The sequence below is a fragment of the Anoplophora glabripennis genome, unplaced genomic scaffold (assembly GCF_000390285.2).
Source record: "Anoplophora glabripennis isolate ALB-LARVAE unplaced genomic scaffold, Agla_2.0 scaffold1512, whole genome shotgun sequence".
NCBI classification, from domain to species: domain Eukaryota; kingdom Metazoa; phylum Arthropoda; class Insecta; order Coleoptera; family Cerambycidae; genus Anoplophora; species Anoplophora glabripennis.
In genome coordinates, this window is record NW_019417632.1 from 20,678 (window position 1) to 37,862 (window position 17,185).

Genomic DNA, 17,185 nt, shown 5'->3' on the forward strand with positions numbered 1-17,185 from the left:
TTACGTTTTTTGTTTGGGAGCTTCTTAATTTAAGATATTCAATTGAATTTTGTGCAGTAATATTGGTAAAAAAGTATGATAGAGGAAAAGGAGTCGTAGAACCCATTAACACTTCTAACTTCTTCCTGCGTACACTAATTCAAAGATATTGTTTGTTAATTCGGGCATATATTTTATTTTGTGCACTTTTACAAAATTTTTAGGATTGGATTAAAAAACAGTGTAACTTTTAGAAGCCGAAGATAATTTAGTACTTAGCAATGTTTTATTTTTGTCAGTTCCTTTATTAATTAAAATAATTTTTTTTTAAGTATATGGCATTCTTATGCATAGTTAATCCAAAGCAAAAGAAAAATAAAAATGTATATGAAAATATCTCGTAAATTAAGTCTTAAATCAAAATTTTGCAAATGTGAAAAAAATAAAGAGGAAACACTTGGATCTAAAAAACAACACCCTTGAATCACAGGTGCAGATAAAAGTTGGGAAAGTTAATGGGTGATATAAGTTTTTTTTGTTGTACGTTTTTAAATTGTAAATATCTAAAATGAAAAATGGCATTCAAATAAATTGGTTAGGAGGGTTGTATAGCAAATAGGCAAGCAACAATACATTTTTATAGATTTTATTACACAATTTGTCTAAATATGATGCACAAATAACAGACTTTCCTCCATTCTAAAGCAGATTTTCTATAAAATGGAGTTAGTTTGAAACTAAAAATTACTTTTTGTTGTAATTTGGCGCTTTTTAACAAGACGCATCATAAATATCTATAAAAATGTATTGCTGGTTGCCTATTTGATATCGAGCCCTTTTAATGGTTACACATACTTATTGATAATACCCTGTACAAAAGTAAAGAGGTTTCTACTTCGACAAGTTCGTTGAAATTATTCAAGATGCAGGCCTCCCAAGGTTAACATCATACATTTTCTACTTAAGTTTATCCATTTACATATAAACATTATAAAATGTATAACAAAGCTGCATTTATTTTTTATTTTAAATAAAATGTGGTAACTATCAGTTATTCGGCATTCATTAGTATACATATATTATAAAATCTAGGTACTAACACTAAGCCTGACGCAAAAATAATATATATTAAAACTTGAGTACAGTAGAAGCCCGATTACCCTTGTGCGGATTGTCCGGGATGCGGATTATCCGTGCTATATCTAGGAAGTGATACATTATTTTGTGTTTTTGTTCAGTAAAGACCATATAACATCATGTGTTGTGGCTAACGCTTCTAATCTGCAGAAGTTGCAAATATTCTATTAGCCTATTTTGAGTAAGTCGACATTTTAAACTTACGTAAAATACGTCAGAAAATAAAGAAAAACAGAAAAAGTTAAATACGGACCAAAATGACTGACTGTTTAAAAAGTATAACTAGGTACTTAAAAATAAATGTATGTAAATTGCATTTTCAATGATTTTGTGCATGTTTACCTATGTATTGCTCCTTTTCTTATGTAAAAAATAAATGTTTTCATCACGGATAATTGGGGTTCTACTGTATTACACCCTCACAATAAATTAAACCATAATTTTAATTCTTTGTAAATAATCACACAGAAATTAAATGTCAACATGCCAAATGAACAACTTTTAAAGAATTGCTGAGCAGCAAACAGTGTATGGCTAATTTTTTTTAAACCCATGTTTTAGGTTTCCCTTCACTCTCTTCCATAATTATCAGTCAGAATACACAAAAAAAGTACCAATGTAAATATAAATTCCTATAGGAAGGCATAAAAATATTTATATGCAAAATTCAATCCTAATCATAAATTCTTCAATAGTTTAATATGGGGTGTGAAAATGTTATATATTAGTTTTCCAGTAAATATAAGTATTTTAGTTCCACGAAAGTATATCACTTTAATCGTATATAAATCCGCGGATTTATTTATGGACAATTTGTCACTATCTCACTATAAATTAGCACTTCATTATCGTTATATTTACATTTGGAGAATTGTCAGATCTAAATAGTATATTCTACAAGGACCAATTAATTTCCATCCCTGTCTCTTCGAGCTTGTTGCAACTGAGCACTTAAAATCATTAATTTTTCTCCTAATCTTGCATTATGTTCTTTTAAATGTCGTATTAAGTCGGCCTAAAACAAAGAGACAATCATATATACACACCTGTATTCAAATTCCCTGTTCTAACATAATACAGCGTAATCTGCCGATTTGTGAACAAGATAGTAATAACATTAAATATCAGTGATAGAAAAACTATTAGAAATATTGCTTTCACACATAATCAAACCTAAACATTTTCATTTTATTGTTTTATATGCTCGTTGACATCAAAATCTTGGTATGCTAAAATGTAACTTTAGGGGCCAGTACTTTTGAGCCTTGGTTAAGACTTGATTAACTAATCAGGAGATTAGACTGTGAATATACTATTACAAAATAAATCAGTACAGTCTAATCATGTGACTACTTAACCAAGGCTTAACTGAAACTCAAAGAACCGGCCTTAAAGAGGAGCTATTAAATAATAACTAATGGTATTATAAGAAATAATTAATCTGTCAGCAAAAAACCCTTTTAGCACTTCTGGAATGTCGACTAAATATGTTTATTCTGCCCATATTAATTAATAAATATCTAAAAAATTACTTATTCCAAATATTATTAATGAAGTAGACAGGGTGATTCAGTATTTATGTTTAGGACTTTAACCATCGATAGATCTCGTCAAAATAATGTTATTTTGAAGTAGGTATACACTTTTTCTTGCAAAGGCTTCTTTTTAGAGATCAACGCTTTAGTACGAAAACATGTTATCTCATATTTCGGTTGGAAAACATGCTACCTCAAATTTCGGTTGAAAAATATGCTATCTCAAATCAAGCTTGGAAAACATGTTAGCTCAGATCTTAAATATTGCTTACTTTTTGAAAAATATATAAGTATATTATAAATGCACAGTTTCAATCATTCCAATTTCATGCCAATTTAAATTTCTAGTCAAACTGAGATAGCATGTTTTTACTATATTTTCTTAATTTTTTTTAAAACAAATTATTTTCGCTATCATCTGATTCAGTTTGAGAAATTAGAACCGAGACAATGTCTTAGCTTAGAACTTATGGCAAAAAGTGAAATAGTACAGGTAAAAATGTGACTTTTTTCCTATGAACATGTGCCGTGAAAGGTACCCCTTCCAGGCTACAGCTCTTTATATTTAAATAAAGGTGAATCTTCCAATTATTCGTTTACGATAAGTTAAAATTCAATCAAAATTTGAGAGTTAATATAAGTTTATACTTTAAAGTTTGGTTTTACAAGGGTTGTTTTTTACACTACCATCTTCAAAAACAAAATGAATCAGAAGGGTAGAATTACAAACTACAAGTCACTATTTTCAAGAAAATGGTAGGTATGTCAAAATCTACCGTGCGGAGGATTCTACATGACAACTTATCGTATTCTTATCATGTTCAGTGAGTGCAAACACTTCTTGAATTTTGAGTCAGGAGTTTAATTCTTAATTTTTGCCCATGGTTTTATTTAATAAGGAATAGCAATTTACCATAATAATCATATCTTAGGAGTGGAAAATTCACATGCAATGGAGAACGAGCATCAGCAGCAGATAGGTGTGAATGTATAAACGGCACTGTTGGTAAACACTTTATAAAGCCTTTTTTTTTCTACCTCCCATATTAAATGGAGAAATCCTGAATTTACTAAACAAATAATTCTACTAGAAAATACAGCTTTAAGAGTACAACAGGAAGGATGGTTTTAGCATCATATGCCCAAGCATATTTCAAAATTAATGAGGGGATATCGAGATAATAGATATCTTGACCAGTGGATTGGTAGATGGGGACCAGTAGCTTGGCTACCTCAATCCCTGGGGTGTAATTAGGCTTGTCAGATCACCGGGTTTGCCCCGGAGTCTTCGGGTTTTGATGGTACATCTTCGGGCTCCGGACCAACATGTCATTTCTCCAGGTTTTGTTTGTTGCGGGAAAATCGCGATTTTTTCGACATTTTCTGTTTTTTATTTTTAGACATCTATTATACAGCGTCCTATTCCCGAAATCTATTTCCCCAGGTCCTGATTGTGTCTTTTTTTTTAGGCATCGATTTGTCCGATTGCAGAACCTTTTTTTTTAGGCGTCAATTATATAAAGAAGTAGATATTTCCTGAGTACGTTCTTTTTTTTTTGATCGATTTCTTCGAAAACAATTTGACTCTTTTTTAGGCATCAATTTCTCCGGGTCTGTCAATAGATCTGGTAACCCTAGGTGTAATCCAATTGAGTTTTATTTCTAGGCTCATTTAGTCCTTAATTCATTCAGAACAAATATCAACAGGGATTTTAAATAGTTTAGAAATCATCAAAAGGACTTAATGTTTTTGAGGGTTCACGAGGTGAAGAATGGAATAATGTTTCATACAAGGAAGAGCCAGTTCTACGATTTGCTATTAAAATTAATTTTAAAATAAACGAAACTTAAATAAAAAAATTTAATCAGCAATAATTTTATATTTTATCACTAGACTGGAAAATGAAATAATTCAAGACTTATTTTGACAAAAACAGTAGATCTAAAAAAACTCTTATTTTTGGTAATTTCTAGTTCTAGTCTCTAGTTTATATCCTGATTTATTTCCCTTTTCAAGTTAGTAGTTAAAAAGGTATATCCTTTAAGATAAGAACAAGGTTATGGTTCAATTTTAAAGGATTGTAGCTTGAAAAAGTGCTTAGAACATGTGCACAAGAGAAAAGTCATATTTTTGCCTGTAGAAATCTACCATCAGACCTATGATGCCCTGTACATAACACAAAAATTTTTAATCAGAAAAATTCTCCATCAGCTGAATCGGTTTGAGAAATTCAAATCGAGAGACCCTGTATATACAGACAGCTTCCAAAAAAACACTGCAAGCCATAACTCCGATATTTATAGTCTGATTTTAAAAAACAAAAAATTAAATGAAACGGCTTTAAATACAGTATAGAGGAAGCCTATTAGAGCTTATTTACTATTTTTTTTTTTGAAAAGCGATGGTCAACTTTTTTTTCAAATGGCAATATAGTTTTTTTGTTATTTATTATTGTGCAGATTTATTTTCTGAAAGCAACGATGTATATGAACTTGACTTTTGTAAAGCATTACAGAAAAGATGACAAAATATTAGTCGATACCGCATTCGGTGCCCGGTCACTAATTCATGACAACTGTATTTTAACTAATCGTCTGTGCCATGGAAAACAAAAAAAATTATACAGCAAAGCAAATAAAACTCAAGAGAATTTTCTAATTAACAGAAAAGAAACCATACAATGAATATCAATTAAAAGAAAAACAAGTTAATTAAATACATTAACCATTAAACAAAGTTCAACACTAAATAACATTAATTATACATAAAACACATTAAATGAAGAACAACAAACAACTAAAGAAACAAATTGTAGCCATTGTGGTCTATTGCTTTCCTCTAACGCCTGTACTTTTTGAGGAATGTATGGCTTGAATTTGTGCTTTTTCAACACTGCTTGTATAGTTCTCTTTGATGCTCTAATATTATTAGAATTTTCCCAAATGGAAGTTCTTGGGTTTTCTTCAATGTTAAGAAGTACATTGAACTCAATGTTTTCATTAAATTGGCGTTCTTCTCCTTTGGTTTCTTAAAAACACCATAGCTTCTCAAATTTTCTTCAAGTCTTACAAATCTATGTGGTGAGGAAATAGTTCTTTGTAAAGGTGGACTCCTGCACCACAATTTTTGTTACAACGAAAGTATACCTGAATCATGTTCCTCAACTGATTATTACTCATATTTTGCTTGAGCTTATTTCCATCAGCATCGTTGTTGTTCTCGTGCTGGTGTCGTGTCGGCCAGTGTGAAAACGGCCATAATGCGGTATTGGCTAATATTTTCATCCTTTTTCTGTAATACATGTTTCACAAAAGTAAACTTAATATACATCGTTGAATTCAGAATAGAAATCTGTACAATAAACAAAAAAAATAACCTATATTGCCATTTGAAAATAAAAGTTCTCGCTTTTCAAAAAAAAAAAATAATTATAACAAATATGCTCCAATAGGCTCACTCTATAGTGTATTTAGAGCAATTTCATACAATTTTTACTTTTTTAAAATCAGACTATAAATGATGAAGTTATGACTTGCGGCATTTTTTAGGAGACAATCTGTATGATATATCTATACTATCAATACAATATAACCTTGTTAATCCAAATAATTTGGGACTACGGTACACTCGGATATCGATTTTTCAGATTATCAAGAAACTAAAAAAATATGCTTAATGAAAATAACTTTCTGGATAGTGAGTTTAACAATATAAATGTACAAAAAATATAAATTTTAGCTTTTTTCAGTTATGTTATATTTTGAAAAGAAATTGGTGACTGGCTTCACTCTGCAGTTGTTGTTGACAGGCTCTTAGTATTACTGAGATTGCAGTTATTTGGGACTATCAAGAAGTAAAATCAATTCGGATTACCACAATTTTGGATTAACTTCAGATTATCTAAATTGCAATATATCTCTACCCTCTACTATAAGAGGGCCACTCCTATGTATCTCGCTTAACCCTTTCGCTGCGCAATACGTCTGAACGTAGCTACCGCCGTGCGCGAAAGTTTATCGCATGCGAATATATACGTCTGGAGCAGTTAGACCACTTATAGTTTTACATTATGTTGTAGTAAATTACGATTTACGATAAATTTTACGATTTTATTTTGAATAAAATACAGTATATGTACTAAATAGAAACTGAAAGAAACATAAACAATCTTGGTATTATTACCAGTACCTCTTTCCATAAAAATATTTGTCACAATCGGTATAAGTTCGCCCGCAAAAATTCGCCTTACCAATTGCAATAACCGAGTCACTAATGTGCATGGTTGCAAATATATACGGTTTGAGCAGCCTGATCTATTCATGCAAATTAATCCGTCTGGAGCAGTTTGAGCCCTATAAATTTTTAGCAAATATATACGTCTGGAGCAGTGAAAGGGTTAATACACGATGCACGTCAAAAATCTTTATATGTTTTCAGTTGCATTATTTAAGGACTTGATGCTCGTAAAAACAAATTTGAGATCCATGGCCAACTTTATGAGTAATCATAAAAAAAACGAAAAAGTACCGAAAGTTTTGGGTCGTCTAAATTTTTATTTTAAGAGATAGAGAAAACTTATTTTAATAAAATTTCATGGCAAAATTGATATCTTTCAATCAGTGTAAACAAATATTTGAAGTATAGTATGTAATTTGATGCGCCCTCTATGCGGGCAAAAAAAAATTGTCATCGAAGCGGGCTGTGGCTACAAAAAATTGCTTGTTTTTTTCCTCTTTCATGCGATATACTACATGTCACCTTTATCTTTTATATTTATTGCATTTTTTATAATTTTGGTATCAAAAATGTAGGTAATATAGAAATTGTTTTAAACACACCAATTACAAATTTAATTAATATAATATACTTCTTTTAAGCAAAGAATCTGCAATATCTGGCACCCATCAGTTTACCATCATAGAAGTAAGGTCCTATGATCTTGGTATCAAAAATTCTAACCCAAACGTTTACTGAAAATATCTGTTGAAATGCAGTTTCTCCATGCCAATGTTAATTACCATTAGTCGATTTGAAGTGAATGTTTCTATTAAAAAATCCATTGTTACGAAAATTAGACACATCTGACCAGAAAATTCTTCTGCATAAAAAGGAGCTTCCCTCTTTATTTCTTGTCACCACCTACAGAACCCTAATCTCGTCGGTTTATCTTCTTCCCTCAAGTGATGCACTTTTTTAACTTTGTAACATTTGAAACAATTTTTTTGTAATATCCTATGTGTACTATCCTTCTTTACATTGTAGTTTACTTCAGTCTCTCACTGTTTTGCTCATTTTTCCTATTTACATAATTTAAAATTCTGTTAACATTACCTATTTTATTAACAACAGTTGATTTTATTGCCCTGTCCTTTTTAATGAATAGAATTGAAATTGCATTGATAACACAAAAATGTTTACATTTTTTATACCAAAATTGTAAAAAATTTAATAAATATAAAAGATAAAGGCAACGTGTAGTATATCGCATGAAAGAGGAAAAACCAAGCAAGTTTTTGTAGCCACAGCCCGCTTTAATGACAATTTTTTTTATCTGTTTACACCAGATGAAAGGTATCAATTTTGCCATGAAATTTTATGAAAATAAGTTTTCTCTCTTAAAATAAAAAAGAGACCCTAAACTTTCGGTACTTTCCCGGTTTTTTTTATGATTACTCATAAAGTCGGCCATGGATCTCAAATTTGTTTTTACGAGCATCGTATATTAAGCGCGATACATAGGAGTGGCCCTCTTATAGTAGACAGCCTGTATAATGCACTGTGTATCAGTTCACTCGGCAGCTCTGCTGAAAGTACAGTACCTATAGTACTTTATTAAGGAAAATGTTAAATATAATAGTGATGTAAATTGTATAAAAAATAATAGGTATAACACAATTACAAAATAAAGGTAGTAAGTACATATCTAGATCAATTTTTAATTATGCAAAACTATCAATTAAATAAATTATAATAACTAAAGACACAAGATTTATAAAATTGTTAAAATTTGTTGATATTAAACAATAAAAATACTAAACACATTATTTATGACTGCAACAATTGCAACCACATGTTTTGGATAAGTTATCATGAAGCACTTAAGGCATAAGCATAGAAATGGACCACTTCCACATAACTTTTAATTAATCAAGAGTAAGTATTTGTATAAAAAACTTACTTGTTTTTCTAAGAAATCATACACTTTATCTCCTAGTTGTTTGTATCCAATTTCATTTTGACTAAAATTTTCTGGAGATGTACAGGCAGTCCATTCTTCTTTTTGTACATCTGGCGGCGGGCGTATTTTATTAAAATTACTAACTTTTACTGAAACAGGAAAAAGTACAAAGTAGCTTTACTTGTTCATTCCTTGAAACTATTTAAGTCAGGAATGTAAGACAAACATTTGTATTTTCTGTCCCTTTTATTAAAAACAATATATACTTACACATATAACTTATATTAATTCCAGCTATTATAAAGAATTCAAGTGTAATTAATGCACAAATATAGGCAACGGGAGACATTACACCACCTTGTAAACATTTCTCTGCAAAATTATCTGGATAGAAATGCTGCATTAATGTTTGTACAAACATTATTATCACACTCCATAAACTAACAATATATATGGGAAGACAGGCATGTACTCGTATTTTCTGATAAAATTCTAAATAGCCGTTTAATCTCACTCGATGGTGTTTGATTTTGACAATCTGATCAACAACCTAAAAAATAATTATATACATACACATTCCCTGATAAATGTAATGACGCTGAAAAAACAAAAAAGGTTAGTATTGACCAATAAATATCTAGCTAATGGAAATATCTAGCACTAATAAATTATAATAACTGCAATATCTGAAAAACATTCTGTTAAAATTCTTCTGATTTAGGTACTTAAAGCACTGAAAATTTTTTAAACCTTTATAAGTCGACGAAAGAAACAGTTCTATGGCTCTGATTAGTTTAAGAAGAACTCAGAACGAGCAGACAACATACAAAGATGAGAGCTTACGAACTGGTTTTTTTTTGTGATTCAGTTCTTTTCGTTAGGTGAGATCCGGCTCTCAAATGGGTCGTTTGCAAACGAGACCTTCAGTAAAATACTATTTCTGTACAAATTAAAAAATTTCCTTAATTGAATAAATGTATATTTAAATGTCGTAGGCATACTTTGATTTTTTGCTTGATTTCAAATTTTTTCTCTAGTAAAGTGGCCTTTCTCTACGATACAACAAAATGCTATAAAATTTTCCAGAATGGAAACTGAGTATGGCTACATTATTTTAATTTTAATTTCAATATTAATTTATTACCCTCGGACTGTTTGACATTTTTTCTCATTATTTCATCTATTTGTGAACACTGTAAAATGACTAGATGACTTTTAAACAGTGCCGTCTCGTCAACAAGAGAGTCCATGTTAGGAGAGCGCTGGCCTTCAATGGCCTATATTAGAGAGACCCCCCTGAGCAACGTCACCACCTTTTTCACTGTAATAGGCTGGTTGGCGGCTCAGGTGGATTGATCTCTCTAATGGGAGGATGTACAAGGGGCCAATGGGGCCTAAGTGCTGTAGCTTTGCTACCCTCCCCACAATTCCAGACTACAGACTCCAGAATAGTGATAGGGATAAAGAACAAAAAATGTACTTACTAATGTTAAGAACCACAGACCAATATGTATATAAATTACTATAAAGTATTCCTTGCATTTACTTTTCTCATCAGGATGCAGTACAACATATACAATAGAAACTATATCTAGTGCTAACGTAAATAATAAATGAATGCCAAATGCTGGAATAGTATTTAAAGGTTTGAAAACTCCATAGGATTCTAATATTGGCTGGAGGTGTTCCCTGTCTTCCATATTTACAGATTCACTAAAGAACGTAGCTCCCTGAAATATGATTACTACATATTATTTATGTTTATTTTTAGAAATGATAACAGGATAAAGGAAATTATCTTACTCCAGAATTTGTATTGTAGCTTCTTGATAAACTGACCATTATTTCAGTTTGAAATTAATTGAATATGTCAACATATTTATGTAGAATGTTAAAACAGAAGAGGTAAATAACTTAATTATTATTATATCGGTAATATTTAAGCTGTTTATTCTGATACAACGCACAATTCACGTTCACAAGATCACAACAATAATATAACATTCAACCTTCAACATTCAACTAATCAACTTCAACTCCTCATCCTCAACCTTCAACTCTGAACTGAATAGTCTGAATCACAACACATATAACACTGTCTGATCTGAACTGAACTGAATGGTCTGAATTCAAGTAGAGATGTGTAGTTCGTGAACGAACTAATTCAAATCAACCGCCGCCATTATGGCTAGAAATTGGCCTCAATGATTTGGGATCGAGGGGGATTATCCCTCTTTATCCTGCCTCATCTCGTGTAGGCCCGGACAGCCTTCGTAGGTGGGCCCCATCCGTNACTTTTAACATCGAATATCTCGGAAACTGTCCATTAGCGAACTTTGGACCTATGAAGACTTTTGTTCCTCATAACAAAAACAACCTATTCCCAAAATTTTAATTAATTTCATTAAAATTGACCGAACGGAATTTCCTAATGTAAACAAACAAAACAACAATTCCTAGTTTATATAGTTATACATATTATAAAACAAATGTGTTATATTTAATGTTGTATATTGTTGTGTCGAACTTATTAAGATTTTCAACGTTTCCTAAATATTTTTTGGTATCTAAAATTTAACGTAAGTAAAAATTTTTTGCTTTATATAATGTCATTTCAACCTCTTGTTGATATTTTAGGAATAGCTCCGATGATGATTATGTAGTCGAAAGCGCTCAGCTAAGATTTTAATAAAAATTTTATACACACTTTAACATACAAATTTATTTGGCTTTTCTTTAAATTTTTTATCTATTTCATAAAATTCTCTTATGTATTGCCACGATATTTTTTTGCCATCAATATAAAAGTTATAATTATATGCGGCACATCAAAAATAAAAAATATATATCGATTTTCTAAATAAAAACCTGTATTTTCTGGAGAAACGTTTAAACTATTTGAGAGTTTTATATTATTAGAACCCATGTCACAAGTAACTGCACAAACATTTAGGCCAACAGTTTTTAATTTTTGTAAAGCTTGGGTTAAAAAATTTGCTAATAATTCAGCAGGACAAGACGTGTGAACAAAGAAATAGGCAAGAGGCTGTTTCCACTTGCTATATAGACCTCTTAACATGAAAACACAAGCAGTCAAAGTGGGTTTAAAAATCTTTTCTCCATCATCCCCTATTGCTAGCCCTATAATATAGTCTTGATTACGTTCGTAAAATAAATTTGCTTTGATAGACATTTCATCGAAACATAATAGGCAATATTTATTTTGTTCCTGAAAACTGTCAACCTTTTTTTTTAATAATTTATAAAATTCAGGGTTTTCTAGTCCTGGTACTATTTTAACTGCCCGAATTTCATTGAGTAAAGTATTTGGTGAGGGAAGACAATATTTATTCATTAAATATTGTTTATAAACACGGGGACCCGCAAAATATATCGATAAATATTCATTTTTGAATTCTTTGGTATAACGTCTACCCTTTGGATGTTTACACCCCTGTGCTATTTGCATATTTATACATTTAGCAGTGTCTACAGAATTACAAAATTTGAATGTTAAAGACATATATTGTTCAAGAGATATATTATCCAATTGATTATTTAATTTACTTTCGAGTACTTGAACCCGTTCTCGTAAATATTTGTTCTCTGCCTGTAATGCCTTAATATTCTGCCTATATTTGACTTTCCTTGGGGAGTTCTGAGTTAAACTGGCTAAAGTTTGTGTAGATGTTGGAGACATCAAAGGCGGACTTTCCACAGGACTGAATTCATTTTGGACCTCGGTTTCGGTCTCGGTCTCAAGTGTCTGATCTTCGGTCTGATAATCAGCTGTAAAAATATGTTATGCTTAATGTTTACAATAATAATTAAATATGGATAATATTTTTTCTACAACTAAGTATAAAAATGTAAAAACTTATTTCTAATCAAGGAATAAATTATTCCGTTAAAAAAACTGAACACTTTCTCATAGAGCAAACTATTATTTATTTTTGAGTTGGCCCATCTTGAATGCATAACAATAATATAAGGTAATAATAAATATTGTAAATACCTGAATCAGTTTGTGTAACACCTGGAACCAAAACTCTGTTATCCAGGACTCTTATTTTTGCAGGAAGTAGCAAGGGTGCACTATAAGAATGTTCATCTATACCAGCTTTAGAACTTCCTTCCAATGATGGAAATAGGGTAGGATATGCAGTGGCTACTAATCGTGTGTGAAGACGACTGGTGAACATTCTATCTTCAAAATGACTCGCATAGCATATAATTATTATGTAGGTCATCCAGTTTTGTCACTAATTCCTCCCGATTGGCTTTCATTGCCCATATCCTAGCCCTGTAAAAATTATTTATTTACATTAATAATTATTGTGAATAAGTTAAAAAACTTAATAGAAACATTTTTAAACAATATCTCTTTTTATTTATTTTATTTCCATTTTGAATACTTATTTAAAAAATAAGCGTCTTAATAAGTAAATTATAATAACTAATATGAATTTGGACTAGGACTTTATGATATACCTAATTATTATACTTTAAATTCAAAATTATATCTAGTAACGTCTCGTATTGGCTTAACAAAACCTGGGAAGCTCCACCAGAGAATATTGACGCTACGTAGTATAACATATTAATATATTCTGGCACCACCATCATTTCGCATGGTACAGCCTGCTCNTAATAGAAATATTTTTAAACAATATCTCTTTTTATTTATTTTATTTCCATTTTGAATACTTATTTAAAAAATAAGCGTCTTAATAAGTAAATTATAATAACTAATATGAATTTGGACTAGGACTTTATGATATACCTAATTATTATACTTTAAATTCAAAATTATATCTAGTAACGTCTCGTATTGGCTTAACAAAACCTGGGAAGCTCCACCAGAGAATATTGACGCTACATAGTATAACATATTAATATTTTCTGGCACCGCCATCATTTCGCATGGTACAGCCTGCTCAGTGAAGGTGAGACTATAGTCAAATGAATATATTATGTCATTGAATAAAATTTTGTATTTGAAGTATATAAACAAGTACTCATGTCTATTATTAGTATAAACATTATTTTTTAGTTTTTAATATTTCACATACCTACATATTTTTAAAAGGCCTTCCTGGTCAAAACTCAAAAAAATATTTTTTTACTCTTTAAGGAAACAAAAAAAAATTTTTGTTTTTTTAGGACATGATTTTGTGATATTTTGTTAAATGTTTATTTAGACGTTTACAAAAGTAACTTGATGGGATAATTATTTAGTATAGTGCCACCCTTTCATAAAATTTTGTCTACCCCATTTTCGATGGTGCTGAACACGAATCTGAAGTTCTTTTTGTGCGGTTGAACCCAGTTTTCGAGAAAACATTTTTTCAAAATTCTATCCTGGATATTTCAGATAACACTGTATATTTTATGTAACTTTCAAAACATCTGTAATAAATAATCAATATTGTTTAAGAAACACATATTCCCAAATTTGAACTAAAAAAAGTATGGATTTAATAAATAGTGGAGGGTAGGTAAGATTTGGGAGGGTGCCACGACTATACTAAATAATTACCCTCGATGGAAAATAATATAATAATCTGTTTATAAATTATTAGCAATGGCAATTTGACATACCTACATAATTGTATTTAAAAACTACAGATAAGTACTTACCAGTTTGGTTCCTTGGGAAAACGAAAGAATTTTTTCTTGGAGTTGTAACCCTTATTAAAACAGCTTTTAACTGCACAAACAGTATGATGTCCTTTTCGTTCACTCATTTTACTCAAATCCTTGGTATATTTTGTGCTCAAAACTAAACAATCACGCTAAATGCAAAACAATCAAAAATAAATCAACGAAATTATACCCACGGCTATGATTGCGAATATTGCAATACTTACCACCCGTTGCCGTTGCTCATCTGATCGAACACCAAAGCCGTCTTTTCCGCTGGAAGGCGGGGCATAAACGCTGCACGTCGGAATCGACGCTAACCGTTCCCGCCAAGTCAGTTGGGGAGCTGTATTAGCTGTGGCATTGAATTCAGCGATCTTGTCTTTGACGTTCATGCACCTTAGTCCAAGCATTCTGTCACGGATTAATGTTAAATTAGCATAAATTATTACCTGGACAAAAAAATATGACCGTATAGAAAATTAAATTTTAAATTGAGTTTCTTGTTCTTTAAACTCGATCCAATATGGCGAACATGGTTAAAAAAAATCGCAAAGTTGAAAAAAACGGTTTTTCTAAAATAACTAAAAAAATATAGCACGGATTGAAAAATTTTAAATGAGAAAGTTGTAGGTTTTAAAAAGATCTATCGACTGATTTTTTGAAAGTATCGATTGCTTTGTTACTTTTCGAGATATATCGAAAAAACCGTTAAAAATCTTCTCTTTTCTCTTCTTCTATAACTCGTTTACATTTACGTGCCCATATTTGCTATTTACTGCAAGCATAGCCCGCGGCAAGCCAAAAAAGTACATTTTTGAAAAATTTAAAAATATTAATTATTTTTCGAGATATATCGATTTTTTGAAAAAAAGGCGCTCTCGAAAATTGGCTAGATCTTCTCAGCGGATAGCCCTACAGTAACGATTTTCGGTTTATTTTCTTCGTAAAGAGTTATATTATCATGCTGTTAAAAAATGTTGACGATTTTATTAATTTTAAGGATCAAAAAATGACTTTGAATAAGTTGCACTTTTTTGGGTATGTTTTTTTCAAATTACTATTTCAATTTTTATTTTATGAAAATGACTTTTAAAGAAAGAAAACTAAACATTTACGGGTCTATTTTGCTTCTAAGGCGAAAATGCTATAATATTCGTGTTTAGCTACCCCAGATTAAGTACAAAAAAATAATAAAAATTGAAATAGTTATTTGAAAAAAACATACCCAAAAAAAGTGCAACTTTTTCAGTCATTTTTTGATCCTTAAAATTAATAAAATCGTCAACATTTTTTAACAGCATGATAATATAACTCTTTACGAAGAAAATAAACCGAAAATCGTTACTGTAGGGCTATCCGCTGAGAAGATCTAGCCAATTTTCGAGAGCGCCTTTTTTTCAAAAAATCGATATATCTCGAAAAATAATTAATATTTTTAAATTTTTCAAAAATGTACTTTTTTGGCTTGCCGCGGGCTATGCTTGCAGTAAATAGCAAATATGGGCACGTAAATGTAAACGAGTTATAGAAGAAGAGAAAAGAGAAGATTTTTAACGGTTTTTTCGATATATCTCGAAAAGTAACAAAGCAATCGATACTTTCAAAAAATCAGTCGATAGATCTTTTTAAAACCTACAACTTTCTCATTTAAAATTTTTCAATCCGTGCTATATTTTTTTAGTTATTTTAGAAAAACCGTTTTTTTCAACTTTGCGATTTTTTTTAACCATGTTCGCCATATTGGATCGAGTTTAAAGAATAAGAAACTCAATTTAAAATTTAATTTTCTATGCGGTCATATTTTTTTTGTCCAGGTAATAATTTCTGTAAGCATTTCTCTATAATGCTTGGACTACCTCTTCATGTTATAAAAAGGAGACGTCACTATCAACGTTATATTACTTACAATATAAAAGAAATGATTAAATTGAGACAAAAAACTTATAAAAGGTATCTAAAACTTAAAACAACAGCATCGAGGTTGTACTATGTAAAGCTGAGAAATTATGCATATTAAATCCGCTATCAAACGGGAAAAAAAGGCTTATGCAGAATTTTGTTTAAAAATACATAAGAAAAATGCAAGAATTATTTGGAAACATTTTAGAGAATGGGGTATCTCAAACAGAGCTGATTCAAATCCTTGTCTTCCTGACAACTTAAACGATTCTGACAGTATAAATGAATATTTTTTAAACGTTGCAGGGCATGCAGAGATAAAACAAGATCTTATTAATTATTTTAATAGTAACAAATTGTATGAAAATTTACGTTTTAGTTTGAACCAGGTTAATGAATCAGATATTTATGAAAGCTTAAAGAGTATAAAATCGGAAGCTTATGGTGTGGATAATGTTAATATAAAAATGATAATTATTGTGATCCCTTTTTGTATTGATTTAATTAAGTCTATTTTTAATGAATGTATTGAATACGGCAAGTTCCCAGATATATGGAAATCAGCTAATATAATTCCACTTCCAAAGATTTCTGCTCCTACATCATTCAATGACTTGCGACCAATTAGTATTTTACCGGCATTTTCAAAGGTATTTGAACGCATAATAGCTAAACAAGTAACTAATTTTCTGAACGCAAATAACATCCTTCCAGATATACAATCAGGATTTCGCTCTAAACATAGTACAACATCGGCATTGTTAAAAGTGGTCGATGATATAACAACAAACCTAGATAAATCGAGATGCA

General features: G+C 30.5%; 2 protein-coding genes across 3 annotated transcripts; both read right to left on the reverse strand.

Moving 5' to 3' along the window:
• Positions 1 to 972: 972 nt before the first annotated feature.
• Positions 973 to 10,855, reverse strand: LOC108915490 (transmembrane protein 192). 2 transcript variants are annotated; one of them, XM_018721533.2, is made up of 5 exons: positions 10,634 to 10,855; positions 10,315 to 10,560; positions 9,101 to 9,380; positions 8,831 to 8,979; positions 973 to 2,131 (listed from the first exon to the last, which is right to left on the reverse strand). In XM_018721533.2, the coding sequence occupies exons 1-5, from the start codon at positions 10,670 to 10,672 to the stop codon at positions 2,024 to 2,026; spliced, it is 822 nt and encodes a 273-aa protein (XP_018577049.1). In that variant the 5' UTR covers positions 10,673 to 10,855; the 3' UTR covers positions 973 to 2,023. The 2 variants fall into 2 exon arrangements, with proteins under 2 accessions (XP_018577049.1, XP_018577051.1); XM_018721535.2 differs by having other exon boundaries at positions 10,315 to 10,574.
• A 21-nt stretch (positions 10,856 to 10,876) lies between these two features.
• LOC111692435 lies at positions 10,877 to 14,835 on the reverse strand. The gene is made up of 5 exons (XM_023456444.1): positions 14,701 to 14,835; positions 14,471 to 14,625; positions 12,846 to 13,133; positions 12,266 to 12,619; positions 10,877 to 10,953 (listed from the first exon to the last, which is right to left on the reverse strand). The coding sequence occupies exons 3-5, from the start codon at positions 13,078 to 13,080 to the stop codon at positions 10,877 to 10,879; spliced, it is 666 nt and encodes a 221-aa protein (XP_023312212.1). The 5' UTR covers positions 13,081 to 13,133; positions 14,471 to 14,625; positions 14,701 to 14,835.
• Positions 14,836 to 17,185: the final 2,350 nt, after the last annotated feature.